The sequence below is a fragment of the Paramormyrops kingsleyae genome, chromosome 1, assembly GCF_048594095.1.
Source record: "Paramormyrops kingsleyae isolate MSU_618 chromosome 1, PKINGS_0.4, whole genome shotgun sequence".
Taxonomy (NCBI): Eukaryota; Metazoa; Chordata; class Actinopteri; order Osteoglossiformes; family Mormyridae; genus Paramormyrops; species Paramormyrops kingsleyae.
The window spans coordinates 24908917-24933956 of NC_132797.1; the positions used below are offsets into that span (position 1 = coordinate 24908917).

Genomic DNA, 25040 nt, shown 5'->3' on the forward strand with positions numbered 1-25040 from the left:
CGGTGGGCAGCCTCACACCTCCAGGGTTGGGGGTTTGAATCTGTCCACCTGACTCTGTGTGGAGTTTGCTTGCTCACCAGGCACGCTGTTACTCCCAAAGTCCAAAGACAGTTAGGTTGACGGGCGTCTCTGACTTGCTCATAGTGCATGACAGTATGGGTGCACGTGCCCTGCGATGGACCAGTGTCCTATCCAGGGTGTCCCCCAGCCCTGCTGCCTGAGAGACACTCCAAACCACCTTGTGACTCTGACCCAAATAAACAGACTCTTCCAGTTTATTGCAATTTATAAACAACCCATCAGAAATGAACATAATTGAAATATAATAAAGTACACTTGATTTTAAATGTTTGACAATGCACTGCTATATATTCGTATCTGCAATTAGAGACATTTACAAATAGACTGCAAATCACATCTTAAATACTGACTAGAATAAATATGCTAATGAAGTCCCTGCAAATAAAATGACATATACTTCACCTGGAGCCCCACATCCAACTGGTTAAAAAAAAAAGGAAAAACGGCAGCCCAATTTTTCAGATCTTAGATAATAGTGACCTTTGGTATATGATAAGGTGCGAATGCCTCCGAAGGTGGCTTCTACTCGGAGTTCATGATCATGACGTGCACAAAGAGTCCAGCTGAAGGGATTAAATGTCCCCTTTTGTTATACAGAGGAATGTGCCGGTATCCTGAGGAGACAGGAACATACTTTCAACCAAGGTGTTCCACAGAATATTAGTGTTGCTAGGCGACAGTCCAGTCGTGCAGTGGAATATTTACCATGGGAGTTAGACAGCTACCTCAACCTGTCTTGTTCTGGAAGGTTGTGGTTGCTAATCCATCTCCTTATGCCAGGGATTTCTGCCCAGTCCTCAGGGACCCCCAGCCAGTCCACATTTTTGTTCCCTCCCAGCTCCCAACACACCCATACCAGGTATTCGGTCTTCTTGATTGTTTGGTCCATTCTAGATTGTTTGATTCAGGTATGCTGGGAGAGAGCAAAAATGTGGACTGGGCGGATAAACATTGCACTACAGGGCTGGATTGGCCATCCATCACATCAAGCATTTTTCCAAGGCGTTGAAAGGTATGTTGAATAGCAAAATGTATTATGCCCCTCCCCCACCGAGTCACCGGGGAGGGCTGACTCAGCAAAATTTATCTTGGGGCTGTGGAGGAGCCCAAAGTCCAAGGCGTAAAGTTAATCCCAGTCCAACCCTGCTGCTTCATGCAATTAATTTGGAGTACGGCATGAATAAAAGTTAGGGGTGCAACGGATCACAAAACTCATGGTTTGATTTGTATCATAGTCATGGATCGGATCATATTTTGTATGTGTGTGCATGCGTGTGGATTAGGTTTATATTACTTTGTGGGGGCCAAATGTCCCCCACAATGTAATAAAAACCAATTTTTTTACGTTTTGGTGACAATTTTTCGGGTCCCCACAAAGATTGGTGAATGCAATCACAAAAGTAAAAAAGCCAAAAGTCTCGTATTTTGTTTGGTTACTTATGGTTAAGGTTAGGGCTGGGTAGGGGTTGAGGTCTTCATGAATAGAGAGTCCCCACAAAAATATAATTACAAACTTGCGCGCGTGTGTGTGTGTGTGCATGTGTGTCCACCAGCACACTGAAGAATGGATTGACTATGGTATTATTAAGCATTAACATTAATAATGAAAAGGGTATTCTATAACTCAAACGACCAAAAATGGCCACCAAACGTAATGTATGCTAATGTTTAATCTTTAGCATACCTCTGTGGTGCAGTATGGCCTCGTCTTTTACCAACGTTTAGACTTTCTGCCTAGTGCAGAAAAAAAAGCTAAACGCTGGTCTGAATGTGCCAGCCATCTCTGAGCATGTTACTTGGCTGGTGGCTCCTGGAGAAGCTCACTGTGTCTGTAAGGCTCTGCTGCTGAAGGTGATGTGACCAGGGTGAAGCCCCCTGCTGGACTCACCGTTCTGTATGCTGGTGAACGGCAGAGTGTACTGTCCAATGAAGTCGTTGTTGGACGCGGTGTCGTAGTCCTCCACCTCGAAGCGCACCAGGGTCAGCTCCGGGACGTGGATAATGAACTTGAACTTCTCGTTCCACATGGGTTTGAAACCTGCATGGAGGTTTAGGAGTTTGCTTGTAATTCCTGAGAAGCCTCGCAGGCGGTTTGTAGGTGCTGTGTCTGTCGCGAGCTTTGCCATCGTATGGATGACTGTAACACCACATGTATGTATCCTGACTAACTTTCCACTCAGGGCTAAATCAGACAGATATTTTAGCAGTTTTGGACACATTTTAAACATGTACCATGATTGTGTTGTGATTTTAAACAAAAACGAAGATAAGCAAAGTACAGTTAAATGATTATATACTGTATATGCGATACAAAACTATTTTCAATATTGACACAAAATGTCCCATAAACTTGCTCAGAATAAACAGTTGGAAGACAGACTGATGGATGAATATGAAATATTTAGCTTAGCACAGTGAGACAGGACTTTGTAAATCTGCCTTAGCACTCCTGAGATGAATTTGGAATTTACAGGGTTTTTGTAGATCATGATTTATTTGCATTTTTTATTCATTGATTCATTTTATTCAATCATCCTATTGGTTATGGTTGCAATTGCGGCAATGCCACTTTGACAGGCAGATGATGATTATGATGATGATGATTACTACTATACCTTACTATACCAGTGAAGGCCGTCAATAGATTAAATTTACTAGATGCAACTCTGATGGGAATAAGAGGTTGTAAAATGGATTAATGGATAAATTAATGTTTTATAAAACATCTAATGAGGCAGAAAAGTTAACCACAATAATGATATTTAAAATGAAAACATTTTTAGCATCTGGATCTTGGCTAGACAAGCCAGTTTATGGCTTGACAGTCACATTTCTGATTTTCATCTGCCAAAATTGGTCGTCACTTGATTGGATCGTTGTTACTCTAAGTTACAGAAGATATCGTACTGCTTCTGTATTTAATGAGCTTCAGAAAATCTGTGTGGTGTAGATACTCCAGGGTTGGCGGGGCTTATCAGTGAATGGTACTACGCAAATGCAGAAATGACAAAGAACTTCCTTAGAAACAGAGCGTCTAGGGAACAGGATCATTGACGGGTGAATGAGTCTTACCGTTATTATTGATGTGGTGTGTCTTTTTCTCAACGGTGTCACCGGGCACACCAAAGATTTCTACCTTCACAAGGGGGTCCACAATGGACCCAGGCTTCTCTGTGTTCAGTTTTGGCAGCTGCTGTGCTGAGATGACCTGCAGAAGCAGAACCTGATTACAGGTTCATACACATACACATACGCACACATGACTATGACATTTTTCGGAAGAGTTCAATTTCTCTAGCCACACCCAGGCCTGATTACTGCCACACCTGTTGTCAATGAAGAAATCACACAGGCCTGGGTGTGGCTAGAGAATTTGAACTCTTCCAAAGATGTGATACACCACAGTTCATATATGTTTTAATGGGGCAATCACTTTTTCACACAGGGCCATGTAAGTTTGGATTTTTTTTCCCCTTAATAATGAACACCTTCATTTAAAAACTGCATTTTGTGTTTACTTGCGTCATCTTTGTCTAATATTTAAATTTGTTTGATGATCTGAAACATTTACTTGTGACAAACATACAAAAAATAAGAAATCAGGAGGGGGGCAAACACTTTTTCACACCACTGTAAACTTTTCCATTCTGTGAGTTATTCAGTCTGAATTGACTACAGTTTACCAACCATGTATGGACAGATGTTTTATTGGAGAAATTCAAGCCAGGTTCAATTCTCAAACATATTACAGCTTGCTCTTTGATGGACTGGCAACCAGAAGGTTAAAAGTCCCCTACTGACCAGAATGAAATTGCAGTGAAGATGAGCAAAGATACCCTAATTCTAAATAATACTAAAATAATAACATGAATGTGAAGATTCTGCTACCATCACATGGAAGATCGTGTTCTGCATCCGCAGCTCCGGGGACAAGCCATTGGGGTCAAACCCAGAGTTTTTGTCACGCAGGAACTTGGGTTTCAGGATGTATCCACAGCGCCCGTTTGGAAGGAAGAGGCCTTGGTTCAGGTCCATCTCGCAGCATGGTGTCTGGAAGTTCAGTGCCACTGTGGACAGGATGGGGCAGAGGATTTGGGTGAGCAGAGAGAATCTGATCAGAAGATAAATGGGAACAAGCAACCACACTGAACCGGTCTGACTCCTTGTCAAATCAGCAGTTCTGTTGGGTTTCTCCTGCGTGGTTCTTGGTTCTATGATGCTGAGCTAGTCACTGGATACAAGATGTTTTCTCTGAACGAAGCAGTTCAGCAGAGAGCTATGAAAGAATTCAAGTACATTAACTATGTCAGGGTTACACTGTGGAGGCCATCGGCCATCTCTAAGGAGTGGAGAAGATCTAGCCCCACCGAAACAACGCACTGATCTGGTTTCTTTTCAACTGAAGGCACATAAAAAGCTTGTCAGGCAGGATACAGGAAACCTTAAAGGAGCTGCAGGTGTTTTTGGCAGTAGATACCCACTCCCTGCATATTGCAGCCATTTTGAATATTTCCCATAAGTCTAAGCTGTTGGGCATGGAAGCTATTGCTTCCGAAAAAAGTATTTCTGGGCCTCTTTAAACATTTGTGACCTAAGAGCCCTGTACATAGGAGATTCTCTTGCTGCTGGGGCTTGAATGTTTCTGCAGAGAGTCAGGGAAAAACTGTAAAATCTTGAGTTTCAGAGGTGGGAGAACAGACTTACCGTGAAGGGAAGGGAAAAATCATTTGCTGTGAAAAGGGTAGTTTGCACGAAAAGATTTTTTCTAACATCCTTTTTCCTACAAATGATTCTTTGGGTTTAACCAAAATGTTACTGGCTATAACACTATAAAGAGGTTTTATAAAGGTGGAAAAAGGTCTGATGTCGTTTGTTCATTTTGATTTCAGAATTTAGCCCTATTCAGATTAGTTTTAGCTAGGGAGGCTTGGTGTGTAGTTTGCAAAGTGGCCTGGTGAATAAGAAATGTGTGTAATTTCCCCAAATTACCAGAGATAGCTGAGATAAAAATAATCACGTCTGAAAGTTAATGCTGGAGTGAGTGTGTATAGAAAGCAAATGACAACACAGTTTTCAGCATAGGGCTATATATCCCATTAACATACTAATCAAACACAACCATACAGTAGCTTACAAATCGGTGCACTGCTCTGCACCTACTGAAAACCTTGCTGCAGAAGAGGCTGTAAGTTTAGGTTGTCACACATTTATATGGAAAACCCAGCAGCCATTCATTTTTAGGGGGTAAATGCTGTTTCTGCCTTGTGTGCCTTATCACTGAGATGACAATTCCAACAGGACTGCTATTATCGCAGAGGTCCATATTCACTGAAACGAAGACGGCCATTTCACTGCTGCACGGCTTGCAATAATTACAGACGTGGAAGATTCAGATTGAATTAAAATTATGGACCTCATTGGTAATTGCTTCAATTACATTATGTCCCCAAGTACAACTAATCCCACCCCAATAGGGCTTTTCTGCCAACAAAAGCAGAAAATGCAAAAAGGGTGTGTAGACATCTGATAGGAGCCGAAATGTCTAAATGAGGCTGAACTGAATCGAAGTGGACTTATCATCTGACTCGGGCCCAGCCCTGGAAGGCCAGGTATGTAGGAAGTTTGTAAATACTTACTTTCTCAAGCCATGTGTGATTGATATGCTGTTAAAAGCCGATTGATTTTAGCGGCCGGCTAGGCGAGGCCTGTTACCTATCTGACAGCCGACGTTCCACATGGGCACAGGGTTATAATTGGACGAGTCCGTCCTGGAGCCCGCTGGGTAAATCCTGCTCAGCTTGGCTGCATTGTGGCGAGTGAAGGCATTGGCTGGAAAGCAGGAGATTAGAATAAACACCCTAACATTAACATTAACATACAGAGGACCTGGGCTTAAGATAATGCTAAAAGCTATTTATGTGGCTAGTAAGTGTATATTTGTCCAAAAATATATATATATATATACAATTTAACATTAGAGAAAAGGTTGGATGGCTAGATGAACACTGCTTTAGCTCACAAACATCTGCTCAGGGGCACCTCAGCCGTTCAATGTATTTGTTAAATTTCCAGCTCACTTCATTTATTAAATTAGTTAAATGACTCAGTGAGGTATTGATTAACCAAACTAGATATGCTAGTGGTCAAAAAATACATGGGTGTTTTGTATGGTTGTTGCAAATCCTGGGGTGAGTTTAAAGAAAGGTTTTGAAATGACAAAGTTGACACACTTTGAAAGACATCATGGTTTTAAATCAACATGAAGGTCATTTAAAAATAATATACTCTGACTGCTTAAGACTTTTGCACAATACTGTACACACACACAACTATCCAAAGCTATCCAAGGTGCAACAGTTTTTGTTCTTGCTAGTGTGTTTTCTTATTTGCTGTTGTGTTTTTGCTGGTGTGTTTTCATATTTGCTGGTGTGTTTTGCCCTTCAGGGCTTCCATAGTGAAACTGTGTTCCTGAAAGATAAAAGTGTTTAAGAAGAGCTGTAACAAAGCGACTCATGGCCTTACCTGATGTTTTTGCGAGCTGGAGCGCTTTGCTCTCTTTCAAGGATGCTAACTCATAGAAGCTCTGGTTGTCTCTTGCATACTCGAAACCCTTAAAGTGGACGCTTTTGCAATAGATGACCACATCAGAGAGCTCCTTTGCCAGCTTCATGTTGGAATTCTGGAAATCAGTGTCAATCACACCTTACTCAATCATCTGGCATCACTCAGTCAAGAATCACTTTGAATCTTAAATTTCCTATAATCATGTTTGTTCATTTTATGAGCATTTGTGCGTGTGTGGTCCAGATGTGTGGATTTATGGTCTAATTTGAACTTAATAGCAAATGCGAAAAACCAGTATTCAGGTTTTTTTTTTATTCCATCGTGCCCAGAAAAGTGATAATGTGATGCATTGTACATTATTCCATGTAACATAATTCTTTTACTATATCATGGCCTATTTGCACATCTGTATCCCCATTGCATCATCTATTTATCACTAATTTATTGTTTCACTTACTCATATTGCACCCGATGGCACTGGAAGCAGGGGTGCTGAGGATGCTTCAGCACCCTCTCTGGCTGTTGGTGGTAATGCATTGTAAAATGCATTTGTAGGGCAGTGATCCCATGTCCTTAGTTTTCATTAAAAAATATAAATATAAAAATAACTCCATGTATAGGTATATGTTGATGGCTATTGATGATTCAAAAGAACTTCAGTAAAGTCTATTAGTCATTCTGACTTTCAGCCTCCTGGGCACCTATAATTGCAGCATCTTGTTTTGTAATGTCTGTTCTATTGCACCATCATTTGTCCCATTGTCCCCCCATGTACCTGTCCCCACCTTGATTTCACTATGATTACACTATGATTTCCTTTGCTTTGGTCCTTGCTTGTTTTGACCTGGACATCTATTAAGATGTTATACAGTAACAGAAACAAACATCCTAACTTTGGAAGCAAGGCCTACTAACAATGGGCTTGGATTCCTCCTTCATCTCAGCCGCCTCGTCCTCCTCGGAAACGCTGCCTTCTTCCATTGCGCTGATGGGGTTGAAGAACACGTCCAGCTTGTTCATGCACTTGCCCTTGACCAGGATGCGGCCCTTCAGCTCCTGCCGATGACCAAAGCCAGCAGTGCAGTTAGCATTTCATAGCATCTCTGCTGACGTCAATGAGCAGAAAGTGAAGCTTCCAGCTAACGAAGATGACCTCCTTCACGCTTCCAAGCGTTACACCAATATCATCCACAGGCACTCAGAAGTGCATGTTTTCACCCATAAATCACCAGGTAAATAATTTATAATGGGTCCTCAATAACAAACTAGTATAATAAGGTTTAATTTAGCATATGAATTCTTGTTTATTTTATTATATAGATGCATAGCTTATGTGGTTTTATGGCAATGTTCAGCATGAATCAAAACAAAAAACAAAAAAAATCCCATCCATATAGGACAGGGTGCACTTACAAGTTTGTCACACAACAAGCGTTTCTTAGAAGAATGGATCTGTGTATTTAACATCCCAAATTGAAACCAGCTGCCCACATTTTTTACATGCTTTGCGGTCCAGCCGTTTGATTCGTCTCTATTTCACATGATATTTTCCTCACTATTCATTCCCAGTGTACTGAACGAGACCCTCCTGCAAAGAGCGACTTGAAGACCAATCATGCTAAAGGTGACCACATGAGATGCCCATGTCAGATCTCCACTCTGCCATGTTGAGCAACGGCCAGTTAGGCTGTGGGCTCTGTTTCAGAGGGACCATCTTGCAGCTGATCATATGAGCAACAATCATAGACTGGAACCAGCCACAAAAAAGCTCTAATTTGCACAATCTTTGTTCCGAAGGAGAAAAACAAGAGAGTGAAATTGATATACTTATCTCAGTACACAGGGTTTGAGTACACAGAAATATCTATACAGAGCAGAAATATGAGATTTAAAACCAGTCTCACACAGTTCTTTTCTGTATCTCGTATCTCCAATGAAGGAGGAAGCAAGCTACATGCACTTTGTGGTTCTCATGTGGCTACTACAGCGCCCTGCACACCGTTCCTAATTAAACTATACTCATCCATACTCTACATCTCAGCTACCCAATGAGGGTCTGTCCTGTGATGATCCTCAGTGTATGCATGCATATAAGCTATCCACAGAAACAGAGCAATAAAAAGTCAATAATAGTAAACTATACCTTCTAGGACCAGTGAGATGGGTATATAGGGAAATTAATAACAGCCCGTTATTGTATGTGTAATTACAGTAAATTATATTGTGCTTGGGTTTTGTATAGCACATACTAATTTGCCTAAGTTGTGAACAGTGGGTCAGAACCAATTATACTCTTACAAAAGCTTTTTGTATCAACAGAAGGGAAGGTGTTTCTCAGCTAAAGTGCAATGTGTCATAAATAGTTGTTTGTGGTAGAATATTCTAGAAGGTGTGGGTCCAAGGCTACCAGGAATGCAGTGTCTCACCTTCGGTGAGGGCAGGCTGGTGGGCATCGTGTCTCCCAAGGGCTCCGTCACCAGGGCACTGCCCAGAATATTGATCATGTGATAGGCCATGCGTTTCTGCTGCTCAATGGAGCAGTGGTTCTCCATGGAGAGGATGACCGGGAACTCGGAGACCTGGGGACCAAGACAAGCCAAACAAGTGGAGTATTCAGAGATCTGCGTCGTGATAAATCTCTGTGCGAAGGCTGTGAGGCGGACACACTTGACACACCTTGAAGGCGTACTCCTTGATGGCTTTGATGACATCTTTGAAGAGGACTTTAGAGGTGAGGGTATGGCCGTGGTATATGACCGGCTCACCTTCGACCCCGTCCCAGCAGTCAAGCTCCACGCAGCGGCAGCCCTTCATCAGTGCTCTGAGAAAGATGGCAGCAGTGAGGCCCACGGCCCAACAAACAAGTTGGACTTCAATTTTGCTATGGTATCGTGCTATACTAACAAAAGACATCATCAGGACTACACGACACATGATTCGTCAAGAGGACCGACACCAGCCTTTTGGCATTTCATTGGCTCCCTGACACATGAAGACTGCCCCCCATTTGCCAGGGTTGGCATACGTACCGGATGTAGGCCTCAGTGCTACTGGGACCCTTCAGCTGATCCTCCATTAGGTAAGTGTTATGGGAGGATGAGATGAAGTAATGGTTGAGGGGCTGATTCATGTCTTGATAGATATCCTTGTGCGCAGGATTGAATATCACACCCTCTTGCTGCAGGTACATTAAGAAGCCATCTTTGGTCATGCACTGGTTTTGTTTGGCTGCAATTCAGAAGAAGAACAGGTTTAAGATTGAATACCATACTGTGGAAATTTCATGCCGTTTAAAGAATTTGTACTGTATCGGCAAACAAAAACGAAGATGGGACACAATCCAGCTCCTTCACCTGTCTCATCCAGCTCATACTTCTGGATCAGCTGGTGAGCATCTTCCAAGGACAACTGCTCCCGTTGCTGGTTCAGCAGGAAGTCAAGCAGGTCGGTGGCACCCATGAGGTTGTTCGTACGGGCAAATTCATTGTAGATGGTGTCGATCTCCTCCCGTTTGGTCAGTATGCTGTAAAACTTCATGATCTCGGCCCCCTCCAGTGTGCCTGAGCCATTGGTGTCGCATTGCTAGGTGTCACATCAAAATTTGAGAAATTGTTATAAATGTTTCTCATCCCAGTCCCTGGGGACCTCATCTCCCAGCACACCAGTACCCGGTATATGTTGTGCTTGATTGGCTGGGAGCAGGGAGGGAGCCAAAATGTGGCCTGTCTGGGGGCCCCTGAGGACTGGGTGGAGACTTTCTATAATTAATATATGTGCCAAAAGGTACCAGCTGTCTCACAATTAACTGCATGCAGTTCTATTATATGTGTAAATATGTGTGTATTTATGGGAAAACATGAAATAGTTGCTAAGTGAAAATCATGCTAGCCTGGGCAGGACTGCGACTGTTCCTACAACAGCCTTCCATACTCAGCTTCTTTAATCCTTCATGAACTGGACATTTTTAACAGCATTTTGTACATTCTACTTAAGAGATACACTATACAGTATATGTAATGTAATTTTTCCTCACCTTAAAGATTTGCTCTGCATAATGGTCGTTCACCTGGATGTTGATCTGCTTGAGAAAGTGTTTAATTTCCTTCAGGTTCATCCTATTGTCATTGTCCTTGTCTGCTTTGCGCATGCAGGTGAAGATCCAGCTAAACAACTAATGTAAGGATTCTAGCCAAAACCAAGAAAATATAATAAAGGAAAAAGCCTTGTGCTACGTCAAGGGAACTCAGCCACGCTATATAATGGCTGATTGAAAGGTTACATAATTTCTTGATGCCCACTACGGGCATTAGGTAAGCTTTGTTACCAATTTAGGTTCACCAAAACAATTTTGAACAAATTTAAATGGACATTTTGAATGGATTTTTTAAAATATTAATTTTGGTGGCACATCCTCTAGATCAGAGATCACCAACCTTTTTGAAACTGGGAGCTACTTCACGGGTACTGAGCTATACGATGGGCTACCAGTTTGAAACGCCCTCCTAAACTTATCTAAACTTCATGCACGATAAACATGTTTTAAATGATTTTCTTTAGATATTGTAATTATCAAATCTATATAAATGCAAATATAATTAAAGAAGAATAGCAACAGGATAAAATTACATTTTAGACACTGTTCACTGTATTGATAGCTGTGCTATTTTTAGAACAGGTCCGCGGGCGCCTCATGTGGTCCTTGGGGGCACCACCTTAGTGACCCCCTTAGTGACCCCTGCTCATATTTAACAAAACTTTGGACATCACCTATCACACCAGCTGTGAACTGCTTTTATCCAGAACCATCATGTGCATACCCTCTATGAAGTCAGAGCTCACTCTCTATTTACGGGCATCACCTATCACAGTGGGTGTTTATTTCCCCCTGACTCTATAAGTACAGACCTCCCTCTCCAAATATGGGCATCATCTATCACAGTGGGTGTGACCCTGTTACCCTAGATCAGGGGTCTCCAACTCCGGTCCTGGAGAGCTACTATCCAATAGGTTTTCTGTCATACCCGGCTTCTGATGAACCACACCTGTTCTCAGGTAAATACCAGGAGCAGGTGTGGCTCATCAGAAGCCAAGTGGGACAGAAAACCTACTGGATGGTAGCTCTCCAGGACCGGAGTTGGAGACCCCTGCCCTAGATCCTATAAGGACAGAGTTCACTCTCCATAGATGGGCATCTCCTATCATATTGGATATAACCCTGTTTTCCTCAGAGCCTATAAAGACAGAAGGATAGGGGATCATGGAAGGATACTGCTCACTGCTCTGCTGTCGACTGAAGTGCTGCATCATGTTGACAACCTTCTCAAGACCTGTGATCCAGTGCGATGCATCCTCTTCTGATCCTGCGATAAGGTCCAGATTCTCCTTCCGGCCTTTGAAGATAATGGAGAAGCAGCGGCCCTCAAGCTTCTCCCCCACAAACCGCTGTAGTCCCTCTGTCTGCCTGCCGTGCCTCACCGAGTCAATATCGTTGACGGAGACTTGTGATCAGGAAAAAGACAGGAATTATGTCAACCATCTCCTCCCAACTTTATACAGAGGTCACCTCAAAGAAGAACAGATTGTAGGGAAGGGACAATGGTCATCCATGTTATCTGCAGGAAATGTCTGCCCTGTGTTCCTTCACACCATTAAAAAAATTATATCATGCAATGTCTCGTGGCGACCAGTTAATGGATGAACACACAATGCTCTGCAAGCTACAATGACAAATACACACTCTCTCTATACAGTTGAAGATTAGTTAGATGGTATGTTAACTACAGTATGTTAACATTAAATACATAGTTCGTTATTTTATTATAATAACATTTATCATTGACCTTTCATGTGATTTAACTATACATGAAGAGCAAATTTCCAAAACTCATGGATATGTTTTTGATAACAATTTAAGGAGTTTTTTAAATTCAAATTCTTCACTGGATTACATGAAGACTGAATGAGTTTTGGTTCGCAATGCTGCAACATACACTATATGGACAAAAGTACTGGGACACCTGGGGTACAGTCATGTTGGAACAGAAAAGGTCCTTCCTCAAACTGTTCCCACAAAGTTGGAAGTATAAAATTGTCCACAATGTCTTGGTATGCTGATGCATTAAGAGTTCCCTTCACTGGAACTAAGGGGCCTAGACCAACCCCTGAAAAACTTTACAGTTGGCTCAGTGCAGTCAGACAGGTAACGTTCTCCTGCCTTCTGCCAAACCCAGACTCCATCAGACTGCCAAAGAGAGAAGCCTGATTCATCACTCCACAGAACATGTTTCTACTGCTCCAGAGTCCAGTGTCAGTGTGTTTACACCACTCCATCCAGTGCTTGGCATTGTGCTTGGTGATGTGAGGCTTGCATGCAGTTGCTTGGCCGTGGAGGCCCATTCTATGAAGTTCGTGGTGCACAGTTTTTTGCTGCGGTTAATGCCAGAGGAAGTCGGGAACTCTGCAGTTATTGAGTCAGCAGTGTGTTTTCAACTTTTACGCACTATGCTCTTGAGAAATCGGCAACCCCACTCTGTTACTTTACATGGTCTGACACTTTCTGTTGTTCCTAAATGCTTCCACTTTGCAATAATACCACTTACTGTTGACTGTGGAATATCTAGCAGGGAAGAAATTTCACAAACTGTAGCATCCTATGACAGTACCACACTTGAATTTACTGAGCTCTTCAGAACAACCCATTCACAGATGTTTGTAAGTCGTACTGCATGGCTAGGTGCTTGATTTTATACACTTGTGGCAATGGGTCTGAATGAAACACCTGAATTTAATGACTGAATTTAAAGAGGTGTGTCCCAATACTTTTGTCCATATACTGTATGCTGAGGAAGCCTGACTTTAGGTCAGTGGAGGTCTTGTCTCGAAGGCAACAAAAAAAATGGATTGAGTATGTTTGCATAAATTGAGGCATGACGTCAGTGTTCAGGCAGCACAATAAAGGAGTGCATGTTATCACTGTTCTGCAGTGGCTTGGAAAACGGAGGCCAGCATATTGTTTGTCTACAGAGCAGTGTGATTCAAAGAGCGTGTTTCAGATGCGGGAGTGACTGAAAACCAAACTGGCATTAATTGCAAGCCCTTTTATTAGAGTGACAGCCACTAATCCAGAATGTCACTAGGAGCATGCAAATGCTTGGTTTAGCAGAGCTTAAAACGATCCTACTTTTGGGGTTTGCGCATTAAACATGTACATCCTCCGCATGCACAACAAATAAGAGACTGACCACAATACTGTACCTTCCTCTAAAAAAGGAATCAAAGCAAACAGAACCTCCTTTATCACCCTGATCTCTGAACTTGAAAGAGACATGATATATCAGAGCAGGGCCAAAAAATATATTCTTGACCATGTACTGGATAAATGTTTGGAAACTGGCTGGTGGGATATTATTCCTTCAATGGCAAAATTAATTTGCCATTTTAAACCAATTAGCTATGCATCAATTTTTTCTTATACCATTCAGATTACAACACCTTTGCAAAAAACTTTGACACAAGTCCTCCTGCTTCGTTAACTGAATTTTCAGGCTGGTATCTTAAAGAGAAGCACCAGCCCAAAGCAGAGAAGGTTATCAATGCCTGCCCTCCCCAGTTTCCACAGGCACGGCGCCTCGGGACGCCAGATGTGCCTCCAAGGAGAGATAATTCCTGGGTTGTGATAAGTGCCGTCTCCCTTTAGCTCTGCACCAATCAGAAAGAGGCTGGAGAGGAAGTAGCTGAGGGGTGGAGCCTGGGACACAAGCCTGCATTTATGTGTGAGAAACAGACATTATCCCCTTTTTTCCTACCGATTAACCACCGCTATCTTAGAGATGTTTTTGTTTAAGTTTCAGTCAAAATCTGGGGTTGTGCTGAGGTACAGAAAAAGGAAATTTTTTTACAGAAAGCTAATACAAAGTAAGTTTGCCTGATCTCTTCTCCATACTGCTGACTTTGTCATTCCAAGAAGCCAGAAGCAGACAGAAGGAGTTGATTACCAAACTCGCGCTACAGCACCTCCTCTTATCTTGTTTGTGGCGCCCAGTAAGCCTGCGGGTATCGCAAACTGGGTAGGCTATTGTGAACAGAGACCATGTCAGGACACAGAAAGGCACGCAAACCAAAAACAACATTTTAGAAACGTTCAAATCAGAATAAAAGTGCAGTAGTGTTTCCAAGCCCCTGAACAGCAAAAAAAGATTGTTTACATAATAACAATTTACGTTTTTAACGTAGAAGTACCTGCAATTTAACAAAACTGAGTGCATATCCATGATTTATTTAGTGCAACTGAAAATAATAAACAAACTCATAAGTATCATTATACATAAAATATGTTAATTATAATGAATAGTCTTTAACAAAATATTAAAAGAAGAAAAACCATGCAAAACACAATCCCAAAGCACCATAAAATGACAACTGGCCGAACAGAAATATATTTGCAATGTTATACAAGATCTTGGCATGTGACTGTTCAATCATCCTGAGTTGTGAAGCTACTAATATAGTTCATTCATGAACGATCAATGTCAAGTTTCCTGCATCTGGAGGCAGAGTTGTTGCTGTTTGGTTCTTGTTAATTACCAACAGATGCTTTAACTGAGAAATGGGAAGGAGAATCACACCATTCAGAATCAATAACAAGTAAACAAAAATTCCCCTTTGACTTTTTGATTCGTATACTGATTTGCATTTGTAGCCCAGCCTTGTGTCCTATGCTGCCTAAGACAGATTCCAGCTCCGCTGTGACCCTAACCCTAAAAGATGGATGAAAGTTAAAACTGTACAGCTTCAGGTCAATGAAAACTGACGATGTGTTTGGAAATAAGTTAGCCATGGCCATATTGATGGAGACTATGCTAAGTTTTACCTGCCCTTCAGTCTTCCCTCCAGTATGGCTCCATATTAGCAGTTCACTCGTCCATCAGAAAAGAATAATTGACTAAAGATACTGTAGGCACATGCATCAGACAAAATCAATGGGAGCAATGTCGTTTTAGCAATACAACGTCAATGAACAGTGATCACCGTTTTGGAATACCCCGAGGTGATTTGTTTTTGTTTGTTTGGATACTACCCATTGTCCACAACTGGCTACACAGAACACGCTCTCTCGTGCATCACTAATGCCCTGCAATGATCCAGAAATAAAAACAAAGGACTCTGCAATCATGAATGCCTTTGAAGGAAGACTCTCTGAAAAAATGATCCATGTTTATATATCAGGTCACATCAAAATTTAAAGATGTGCAGACAACCTGCAATTTATGAGCAGAAACTGCAAATAAGTATTTGTTTATGTTCGCTCTGTGTTTGGGTTTGCTGCATCAAAAGCATCGTACGCTTTCTAGGATTGTTGCATGACAGCACAAACAAGGCTGCGGCATCGGTTTAAGTATGTGACAGATTGTTCTCGTTGATGTGTTTTACATGCGGCCACCTGAAAGGTAAATTAGATAAGCCAAATCACCTGACCGTGACTGATTAGATTATGTGAGGAAACTAGAAGAGCTAAAGGAAAGTCTGGCAGAACATTCAGTCTCCATGCAAAGAAAGCTGGGGTTAGATTCGTGTGCTACCACTCTGAGCTACTTTGCCATTTTCTGTGAGAGTGCAGATTTTATTACTAAACTCAGCTCTGAGCTCAAGTTACTCCCAACCCTACACCCAGCCTTCCTGAGTCTCCTGTAACTTCGGTTCTTTAACGTCATCGTGTCCCAGTCTGCTGGCTCATAACCCAGGGCCAACAAACATGCATGAGTCATCTCTCCCAAGGAACTCCACCCAAAATCGCTCCTACCCATCTGTTGTCAAAACACTAGTATTATCTACTAGCTCTTTTTTGTTCTCAGAACTCTTGAAACAAAGCGAACAGAAACATTCCTATCTCATACCCTTTCTAACCATTGCAATCATTGTCCTGGGTCTATCTTCAACATTTGATACAACTATTCACCATTCTTGGCCAAATATTTTCCCTGGGGCAATTATAGCATTTTTTAAAGGTGGGGGGAATAAGAGGGGCCATAATTCATAAAATGACCATATCACTAGCTGATGATATAGATCAAAAACTAATGAGGGATGGGGAGGTGGGCACCCTGGTGGCCAATCAGCTTTCAGCTGGTGCCAGTGCCCCTGCGGTTCTGACCCTGTATATGCCGCTGTCTCTTCCCAGGTGCTATTCAGCTGCTGCTATGTGGAATCTCAGCATCTGTCATGCGCTACTAAACTCTTTGACTGCACTCTATTCCAGCCATATTACAGACTTCCAACCTGTGTTCCGTTACTCAAAGATTACTGCTTCCTTTTTGTAGACTTCATATAGCCTCGGAACATTAGAAACCTTGTAGAAGTACCACCTCTGTGCTGATGACTGCTGTTCCATTGCATTAACTACTGTATACAGACCTAAGAAGCACTTTGGCTTTATGATAATGGTTGTATAATTGCATGTTGCTCATATTCATTGCATACAGTGTTTTTATTATGTTAAAAAGTATAAAACAAGTTACAAGGAAATAGCTTCCTTTCAAAACAATAAGAAGAAACACGGAATATAATCTCAGTTTAAGGCATGGCTGAGAAGTTTATTAAACAATATATTATCTGGGGAATTTTTGCTAAGAGAATAAATTATCATAATAGATTCATACTTGAAACAAAAAAGTTCTATCTAAAAGCTGACATCTCCAGTGAATTTGGGTTGCCCAGGACTGGGACTGGGGAACCTTGATTTAGCAGATGTGACATACAGTTGGGAAAGCAGGATCAGCCAGGCTTTGGAACGATTGGGGATTAATGGCCTTGCTCAGGGGGCCAATGGTGAAATCACTGGGCTGACCCTGGGATTTAAACCAGCAACCTTCCAATCATGCAGTACAGTGTCTGAACCTGCTGAGCCACACACTGACAAAGGTGCCATTCCCTCCTGTCCAAACCTGCTTTTCTACAGCATTCCATGTGAGCTTTGACCATTTCAGGAATGCAGTCAGCCGAACAACATTTCAGAAACACACACCCCGCCCTCGGAGATTCTAGACACTGCCTAGATCGCTAGAAATCTGCAGTATTAGTGTCCTCTTTCTCTTGGCCAATATCAAATAAATATTCCATTGAAAACATCTGCAATTAGAATAGAGTACACTTTTTCATGAAATGTATTGCTCTCACATGTGGCTCTCACTACAGAATGATGCTTTATTTGTGATTTGCACGAGTATCATTTCTTTTCACATATCTCATCTTACTCTCCTTTGAGATAGACACATATGCCCCGTTTCCACGAACACGAAGCCAATGCTAGTGCAGTTGCCGGGCTGGTTCTCGCTTGGTGCTTTTTGAGAACCTGCCCGCGTTTCCACTGGTTTCCAAAAAGAATGGAACAGAAATGCTACATAGGCTGAAGTGAGAGTAAAGTAAAAGTTCATATGCATTCCATTTTTTTCATTTATTTCGGTCTGTTTCAGATTTTAAATTTTTATAAGCTGCCAAACCGAAAAAAGTTTTCAGAGTGTGACTCATTGCGCTTCGTCTCTATTGCCTGTATAGATAACATTTTTCCACTAATCAGCTGGCAAGTGTCCCAGTTGGCATGAGTGATATATTAGTTATGGATTGAATTTTCTGGGTATGCAGAAGGTTTGGACGTCCCACTTTTGCTGATGTTATGGTTTCAAATTCTGAGACCTGCTTTTCTGTAGTGCCGTTCTGGAGCCATTGTTTCTGGCTGAGGGCCATTTTTTTGTGGTCGAAACATGTGGAACCAGTTCCGGATCGGGGACAAAGCACGGTACCAGTTCTGGTGCCACATTGGTCTGTACAAGGCAATATACAGCTCTGGAAAAAAATTAATAGACCACAGCACAGTTTTTTGTTTCACTCATTTCTCAATTTATGGGTTTCTTCTTTGCTTTACTGGACTGCAGTCCTACTTCTAATAGCCTGACACGAACTGTCCCAGCAGTGCATGTCACACCTGCACTTAATATTTCCCATTCCTTTTGAAGGTCACTTGATGTCATCCTCTGGTTCATGAGAAACTGTCGGATAAATTGACGGTCATCTCTGGCATTAGAAAGTCCCTTCTGTCCTTTACCTTGCTGGTTTCTGGTCTTTCCCAGTGTCTCCTGCTTCACCTTGTACTGCTGTCTTACAAATGTTGAGCCTGGAAGTGATCTGTTGTGTAGCCTTCTGCCAGCAGAATCAGGATCACAACAGGTTTAAAAATGCAGATTTTAAAAAAATATATGGAGTGGTCTCTTATTTTTACCGGAGTAAAAATTCCAATTCAGAGTGTGTGCTTGGGGTTTGAATGCAGGATCAGGCCATTTATCTGACACCCCTAGGACTAACCTGCTGAGCCTCTCACGATCCCCCTAATACTTGAGGATTTCTCATAAAGCGACACTGCATCTAATATTCATTCAGCCTAAAGGTCCTCATGTCACACCCTCCTTCTCTATCTTCATTGGCTCCCTACTGGTGCTCCCATTAATTTATAGTCCTCGGTGCTTGCTTGCAGGGCCATAAATGGACAGGCATCTCCATCAAAAGGCTTCTCAAGACTTATGTCCTATCTCGCCCCCTTTGGTCAGCAAGCCAACAGTGCTTAGAGCTCTATTCAGTATGTGATTTTTTAATCTCTTATTATTGCTTCATTTTATTTAATTTTAACGTGTTCTTTCCCTATTCTATTGCAACGAACATGCTGGAAGGAACTTCTCCCAACCAAACAGGATTTTTAACTACCATCTCTCACGTGCCAGGAGAGTTGCTGAAAATGCCTTTCTTGCTGCACAGTGGAGGATCGACCAGTGAGCTCCACAAACGTAGCCGCCGGTGTGAAAGCAGCAGTGGCCCTTCACAACCTCCAGTGGTGGAATTCCACACCAGAAGCTCCCATTTCACACGAAGAAGAGAAGATCCCTTCCCTTCAACCTCTGAGAAGAGTGGGTGCCACCTACATAGTAACTTCTCCGGAGCCGCTGGAGAGAGGCCCTGCCAGTACACTGCAGCCTGACGCACCCACCTATCATCTCTGCAACCCACACTTGCTGCTCCTCTTCCTCTTCAAAATAAAACAAAGGCTCTTTCAAAGAACCACACTTTGACTCATGTAAAGGGATGTTTCCTTTTGGTTTGATCAGGAGACTATCTTTTGCATTCATAGTTAGAGGAAGTCCATCCCCTACTTTGTGTAATCTCAAAGCATTTATGACCAATTTAAGAACTCAATTGGTAAAAAAAACATTGCATCTTGAAATACAGCATCACATGGCTAGATATGTACTGTAAAATTAACCATAAACAGTAACTGAAATATTTGCGTCTCAACTTCAAATTTTATGAACTGTCTTCCACATCACCTTTTAATAATAATAATAATAATACACATTACATCTAGTAGCTTAATCCATAATCAAAAAACTTTTTTGAATGACCATGAACTCAGTTTTTAAGGAATTAACTGATCTGCTTGGAAAAGTAACAATGGAAAAAAACGAAAACACTCAAAAATTAATCTATCACTTAACCTGCCCTGTGTAAAGCTGTCACTAGCTCAATTTTCACTTCACTTATTTTTTCTGGTGGCGGGTTTCTTAGACGTGGGGCAGAAATAACTAATAATAGACTGTTCGAGAACTTTCAAAATCTTGCTCTCAAACTCATCTCTCTGCCTTTTTTTTGGCCTGTCTTCACCCCTCTGGGGTGCTGCGTACTGAGGTGGATGGGCCAGGCTCCTGAGACACAGCAGGGGCCAGAGATGAAGGTTCTGGTAATGTAGACTGAAGAGGTAGTCAGGGTGCTGGGAAATATTCCAGGCAGGTAGAGATCGACTGTTTCAGCATCAGAGGCGGTGCCAGGTGCTGATGCTGGCAAGGGAGTTGATTGTATCTTGGGGACTAGAGGGTCTGTTCTCTAGGAATGGGGACATGTTAGAGGAGGTGACCCTCTCCCTGGCATAAGGCTCCAGGAAGCTCATGATGGCCAAATATTTCCAGGATGGTTTCTGGTCTACCCTGCACCACTCTTCTTTACTCTCACTTTCTTTCTCCCCCTTTAAATACCTGTCCCTGAGGTTCTTCCTGCTCTTTGTACACTCCATATAAGTGGACAAAATATGTTAAGTTTTCTGTGACACTGATATATGTATTAAAACTATACCTCCTTATGTCATTCTTTCATTTAAGTAGGTCTGTGGTTATCACATGCTGTTTCACATATAGACTGCCAACAAACTACGTTAACTGTCAAAACACACCTGGTAAAACTGTTCTCACGCTGTGGAAGCCATACGAAATAACGGGTTTCAGAGCGTTCGGCCTGAAAAACGCTTTACGGGCACAATTGGCAGACTCTTGAAGGTACAGCCCCAGTGACAAGCAAAGGTACAAATTGCTACTCTTTTTTCTCACAGTATATTTGACTCCTTGACAGCATAAATGTTTGTCTCACTTGTATAACACTTTGAACAAAAGCATCTGCTAGTTATGTTAAAGGTAAAGCTTGTCAGACGTGAGAAATAAAAGAGACTTACAAGTCTGTTTGCGCCCCACCATCTTCCTCGACTCATACCACACGGTGCTGAAGTCATCCAGAAGCTTGTAGTAGCGTTCTTTCTGCCATTTGGCTGAACGTATCTTCGTCAGGTACCCTCCTGACTGTATGAACGTAACATCTGTGTTCCCCTCTAAGCCTAAGAACAGAAAAGAATGTTATTTCGAGTTCATTCAGGATGGGATTTCTGTGATCCTGCAGCTTCCAAGGTCACTCCTTTGAAGGGATGGGTTACGTCCTAAAGCATCGACATGGTTCTGTTATATTAACGCTTGAAATTCAGAAGAGCAAAACTCTGTCTTCAGCACTGCAAAGTCTGTCCGGCCATTTCCTTTCACTGTGTATTGTACCTGCCTGAGATGACAATCAAGCTTTACTTTACTTGGAAACAAACATACATCTGAATTTGCAGTTTTAAAGTCAGACAGGGTTGCTGCCTCAGCTTGGGTGGTATTAAGGTAACACCCCCCCCCCCCCCAGCCCTGCTTATGGCTAATTTTATCAGGAAATGCCATAATCGTGCTTTTAAAAACACCGCCAGAATATCGCATAGCATACTGCAGTATGATGTCTGCACCATATAACAGTATTAAAAATTACATACCGCCCAAGCCTAGTGCTGGCTTACTGGGGGTTTCTCACGGTAAAATTTGCCTATCAGGGTGAAAGAATTGCAGTAAAATTTGCCAGGGTGTGGCGGGGTTGCTGCAGATAAATTTCTTACCGACTAATTTTATTGCCACTGAATAGCGGAACAACAGATCGTTCGTGAGTGTCGGGGACAGTCTGGTTCAAATTACTGAAAATTAGCAATTAGGTACGGTTAGGCCTACTAGTTTACCAGTTACTGCACATAAAAATTATTAGGGAAAACAGCTCTTATGTTTGTTATTAATGCATAGGCTACATATCCGGACAGCACACATATGTCACCAGGACGCTGGTTTAAGACTGGAACGTGGTTAAATGATCGCAGTCCATTTGGGCCTATTAACAATATAATAATAAATAATAAACATATAACTTTTAATCAATAATTTTTGACCAATAATTTCTCAAAAATTTGTTTGGTATATGGTTTTAAACATTATCCCTACATGTGGGGTAACAAGAACAAATGTTCCCTATAGGCCTAGCATATATACTCAGTTAAGCACCCAAAAGTAATGGACCGATTTGGATGTAATTTGGTACATGTGCCGACCAGCGGTGGGTATGTAAATGATTCGATTTGCAAAGACCTGACACGTCTAGTCACCAGAAACAGAGGATGCCTCGTATGACGCATTAGACAGCATTAGACAGCATTACCAGCACTTGACAGAGTTTCATAGGGGATACATTGTGGGTTTGCATGAGGCTGGGTGGCCGTATCGTGCAACTGCCCAACGTGTGGGGCATGCAGATGTCACAGTCGCCCGATGTTGGAACCAATAGGCACATGAGGGCACCCACACACGTCGTGAAGGTCGCCCGAGACAGACCACACCAAGGGAGGATCGTCGTATTGTGCGGCCAGCATTACAGAACCCCATGACATCTGCGCCTGCCATCCAGACACAGGTATTGGACACCCCATGCCATCCCACACCGTGTCTCGTCGACTGGCATCAGCCGGACTACAGGTTCACCGTCCCATGCATAGGCTACCATTAACACCAGCGCAGAAACGGCTGGGCTTGGAATGGTGCCGTAACCGGGAGGCATGGACTGGTGACGAGTGGCATTGTACCATGTTCAGCGATGAATCCAGGTTACGGATGACCATTGTGTGTGTGTATGGTGGCACCATTTGTGGTCTTTTATGCAACATAAAGAAACTGATAAACAAAACTCCTTATTTAATAACACTATTTAGAACTGTGAGAAGTAGCGTTACTAAAGACTGACCCCCAATATGTGAGCTCAAACCTCATCATCGGCTGTGAACATAAGACCCAAGTGAACATACAACTGTGGGCAAAATCGGAAGGCAGAAAATATAGGCCTATGCCACAAATATCTTGGCCCTAGGTGAGGCCCCCAGCAACAAAACAAATTAATCCCAGTACAGCCCTGGCTACGTACAATACAATTTGCTACAGTATGCTACTTGGGAAACAATACAAATTACATCTCATTCAATCTGTATTGTCCTTTTTTCTAGAAGCGCTGTTACTGAAAAGATATTCTGACGAGCCTTGTTCAGAAGGTAATCTCAGTCCAGCATCTCTTGCAGGCCTACAGTAACTTGTTTTGCTCTGCCTGAAAATACCTGTCTTATGCAGGTCCTGCATAGTGCAAGGCTGGGAAGGATTTCTATAGCACTGCTTAATGCCTCACTTAATCCATTCACAGTTTGTGGGTAAAATCTGTTTTATCAAAAGAAAGAAATAAATTGCAGCTTTGTATTTAACACGACCATTCATGTGAAAATTAAATGTCGCCATTTTAGCCGACGTGTCTTGTGTCTGAGAATCAGGGAATCAGACGAAGTAAAGTGATCAATTTGCCCTAAATCCGTCCCAATCCTATCTTATGTCCTTAGGATCCCAGCAGATCCCGAAAGAACAATCGGTCATTATATGGCGTCACTGTATCGTAAAAGAGTTTGACATCCACAGACAGCACTCCTTTAAAATGCTCTTTCAGTTTGCATTGATTCACATAAGAATATTATGATAATTTTGCGATAATACATCCCCATGTTTGTAAATTTAAGTGTAACCGTTGCCCGTCATGTGCTGCACAACAAAATCTGCAAAACACAATTTACTGTATTACATTTCATCCAAGTGCTTTCGCATAAGATTTGTTCCTGGAAGAATTAAACTATCAGGCGTTTCGAGTGCCACAACATTTTTTTTGAAGCCCCGGTGTAGACGTCTTGTCAGAACACGTACAAGGGAGTAGACTACTGAGAGGAACAGCTATATAGAACAATATGCGGTTACTTAGAAATACTAAGCCTATTACAAATCAGAAAGGAACTAAACCGCCCGCAAACTCAGAATAACCAGTCGTATAATCCCTCCTATGTCATAAAAATAACTAGCTTTGTGAAATGGAATGCAGTTTCTGCATACCTGTCATCTTCCCATTTTCAAATCCAACACTTCCACTCTTCGGCTGCGACATTATCTGTCCGCTTTGTTCTATTCGAAATGTTTCTCTAAAAAAGGCATTTAAACCTTCCCGAAACTGCGGCGTATGGTTTTGAGCAAAGGCCGGAAAGTTTGCTCGAAATATCCATGACGTTTCCCAATTCCTGCCAGTGTCTCGGGGCGTGTGCTGTTCACGGGCTAGGGAGTCCCAGTGAAAACCAGAAAAAAAGGAAAAAGAAAGTTCAAAACGCCTCTGAACATTCACCCTGCTCCGTTCATCCTGCTGTACCGATTCTAACTTTTATCAATTACAGAACAAAAATTTCTAAATTTGACGTGGCTGAATTCAGCCAAATCGTTCGCCCTGTTACTGTATCTTGGAATTATAAGACTTAAATAATAATTCTAAAAGTAACCTATTCGGGATTTCCTCTAAAATATTGTAATATCTAAAATGAAGTGTACCGCATTTTTGCAAGCGTTCTTGAAAGAGGATATACGCTGGGCATTAATTGGTATAATTCCTTTAATGCAATTTTAAGAAGTTTTCGTTGGCTATACGTTGATGTATGAAATAAATCCCGGCCACAATGTGTAAGTGTCGCCTGATCACTTTAGGTTCAGACACGTATACAGTGTGTTAATTACAGTAGCATTTTATGGTAAGTGCCTTTCCAGAGTTCAAAAAGAGCACTCCCAGGGACTGAAATTTTTTTAATTAAATATACAGACCTGTATTTTAACACTTCGTAT

The 25040-nt window shown here is 42.0% G+C and overlaps 1 protein-coding gene across 1 annotated transcript; it reads right to left on the reverse strand.

The window, feature by feature from the left end:
- Positions 1-257: 257 nt before the first annotated feature.
- Positions 258-24518, reverse strand: plcd1a (phospholipase C, delta 1a). Its single transcript, XM_023800163.2, has 15 exons — positions 24270-24518; positions 21185-21343; positions 11915-12143; positions 10679-10808; positions 9999-10227; positions 9675-9873; positions 9322-9466; positions 9072-9224; positions 7561-7701; positions 6604-6760; positions 5794-5910; positions 3970-4148; positions 3154-3289; positions 1970-2119; positions 258-695 (listed from the first exon to the last, which is right to left on the reverse strand). The coding sequence occupies exons 1-15, from the start codon at positions 24319-24321 to the stop codon at positions 604-606; spliced, it is 2268 nt and encodes a 755-aa protein (XP_023655931.1). The 5' UTR covers positions 24322-24518; the 3' UTR covers positions 258-603.
- Positions 24519-25040: the final 522 nt, after the last annotated feature.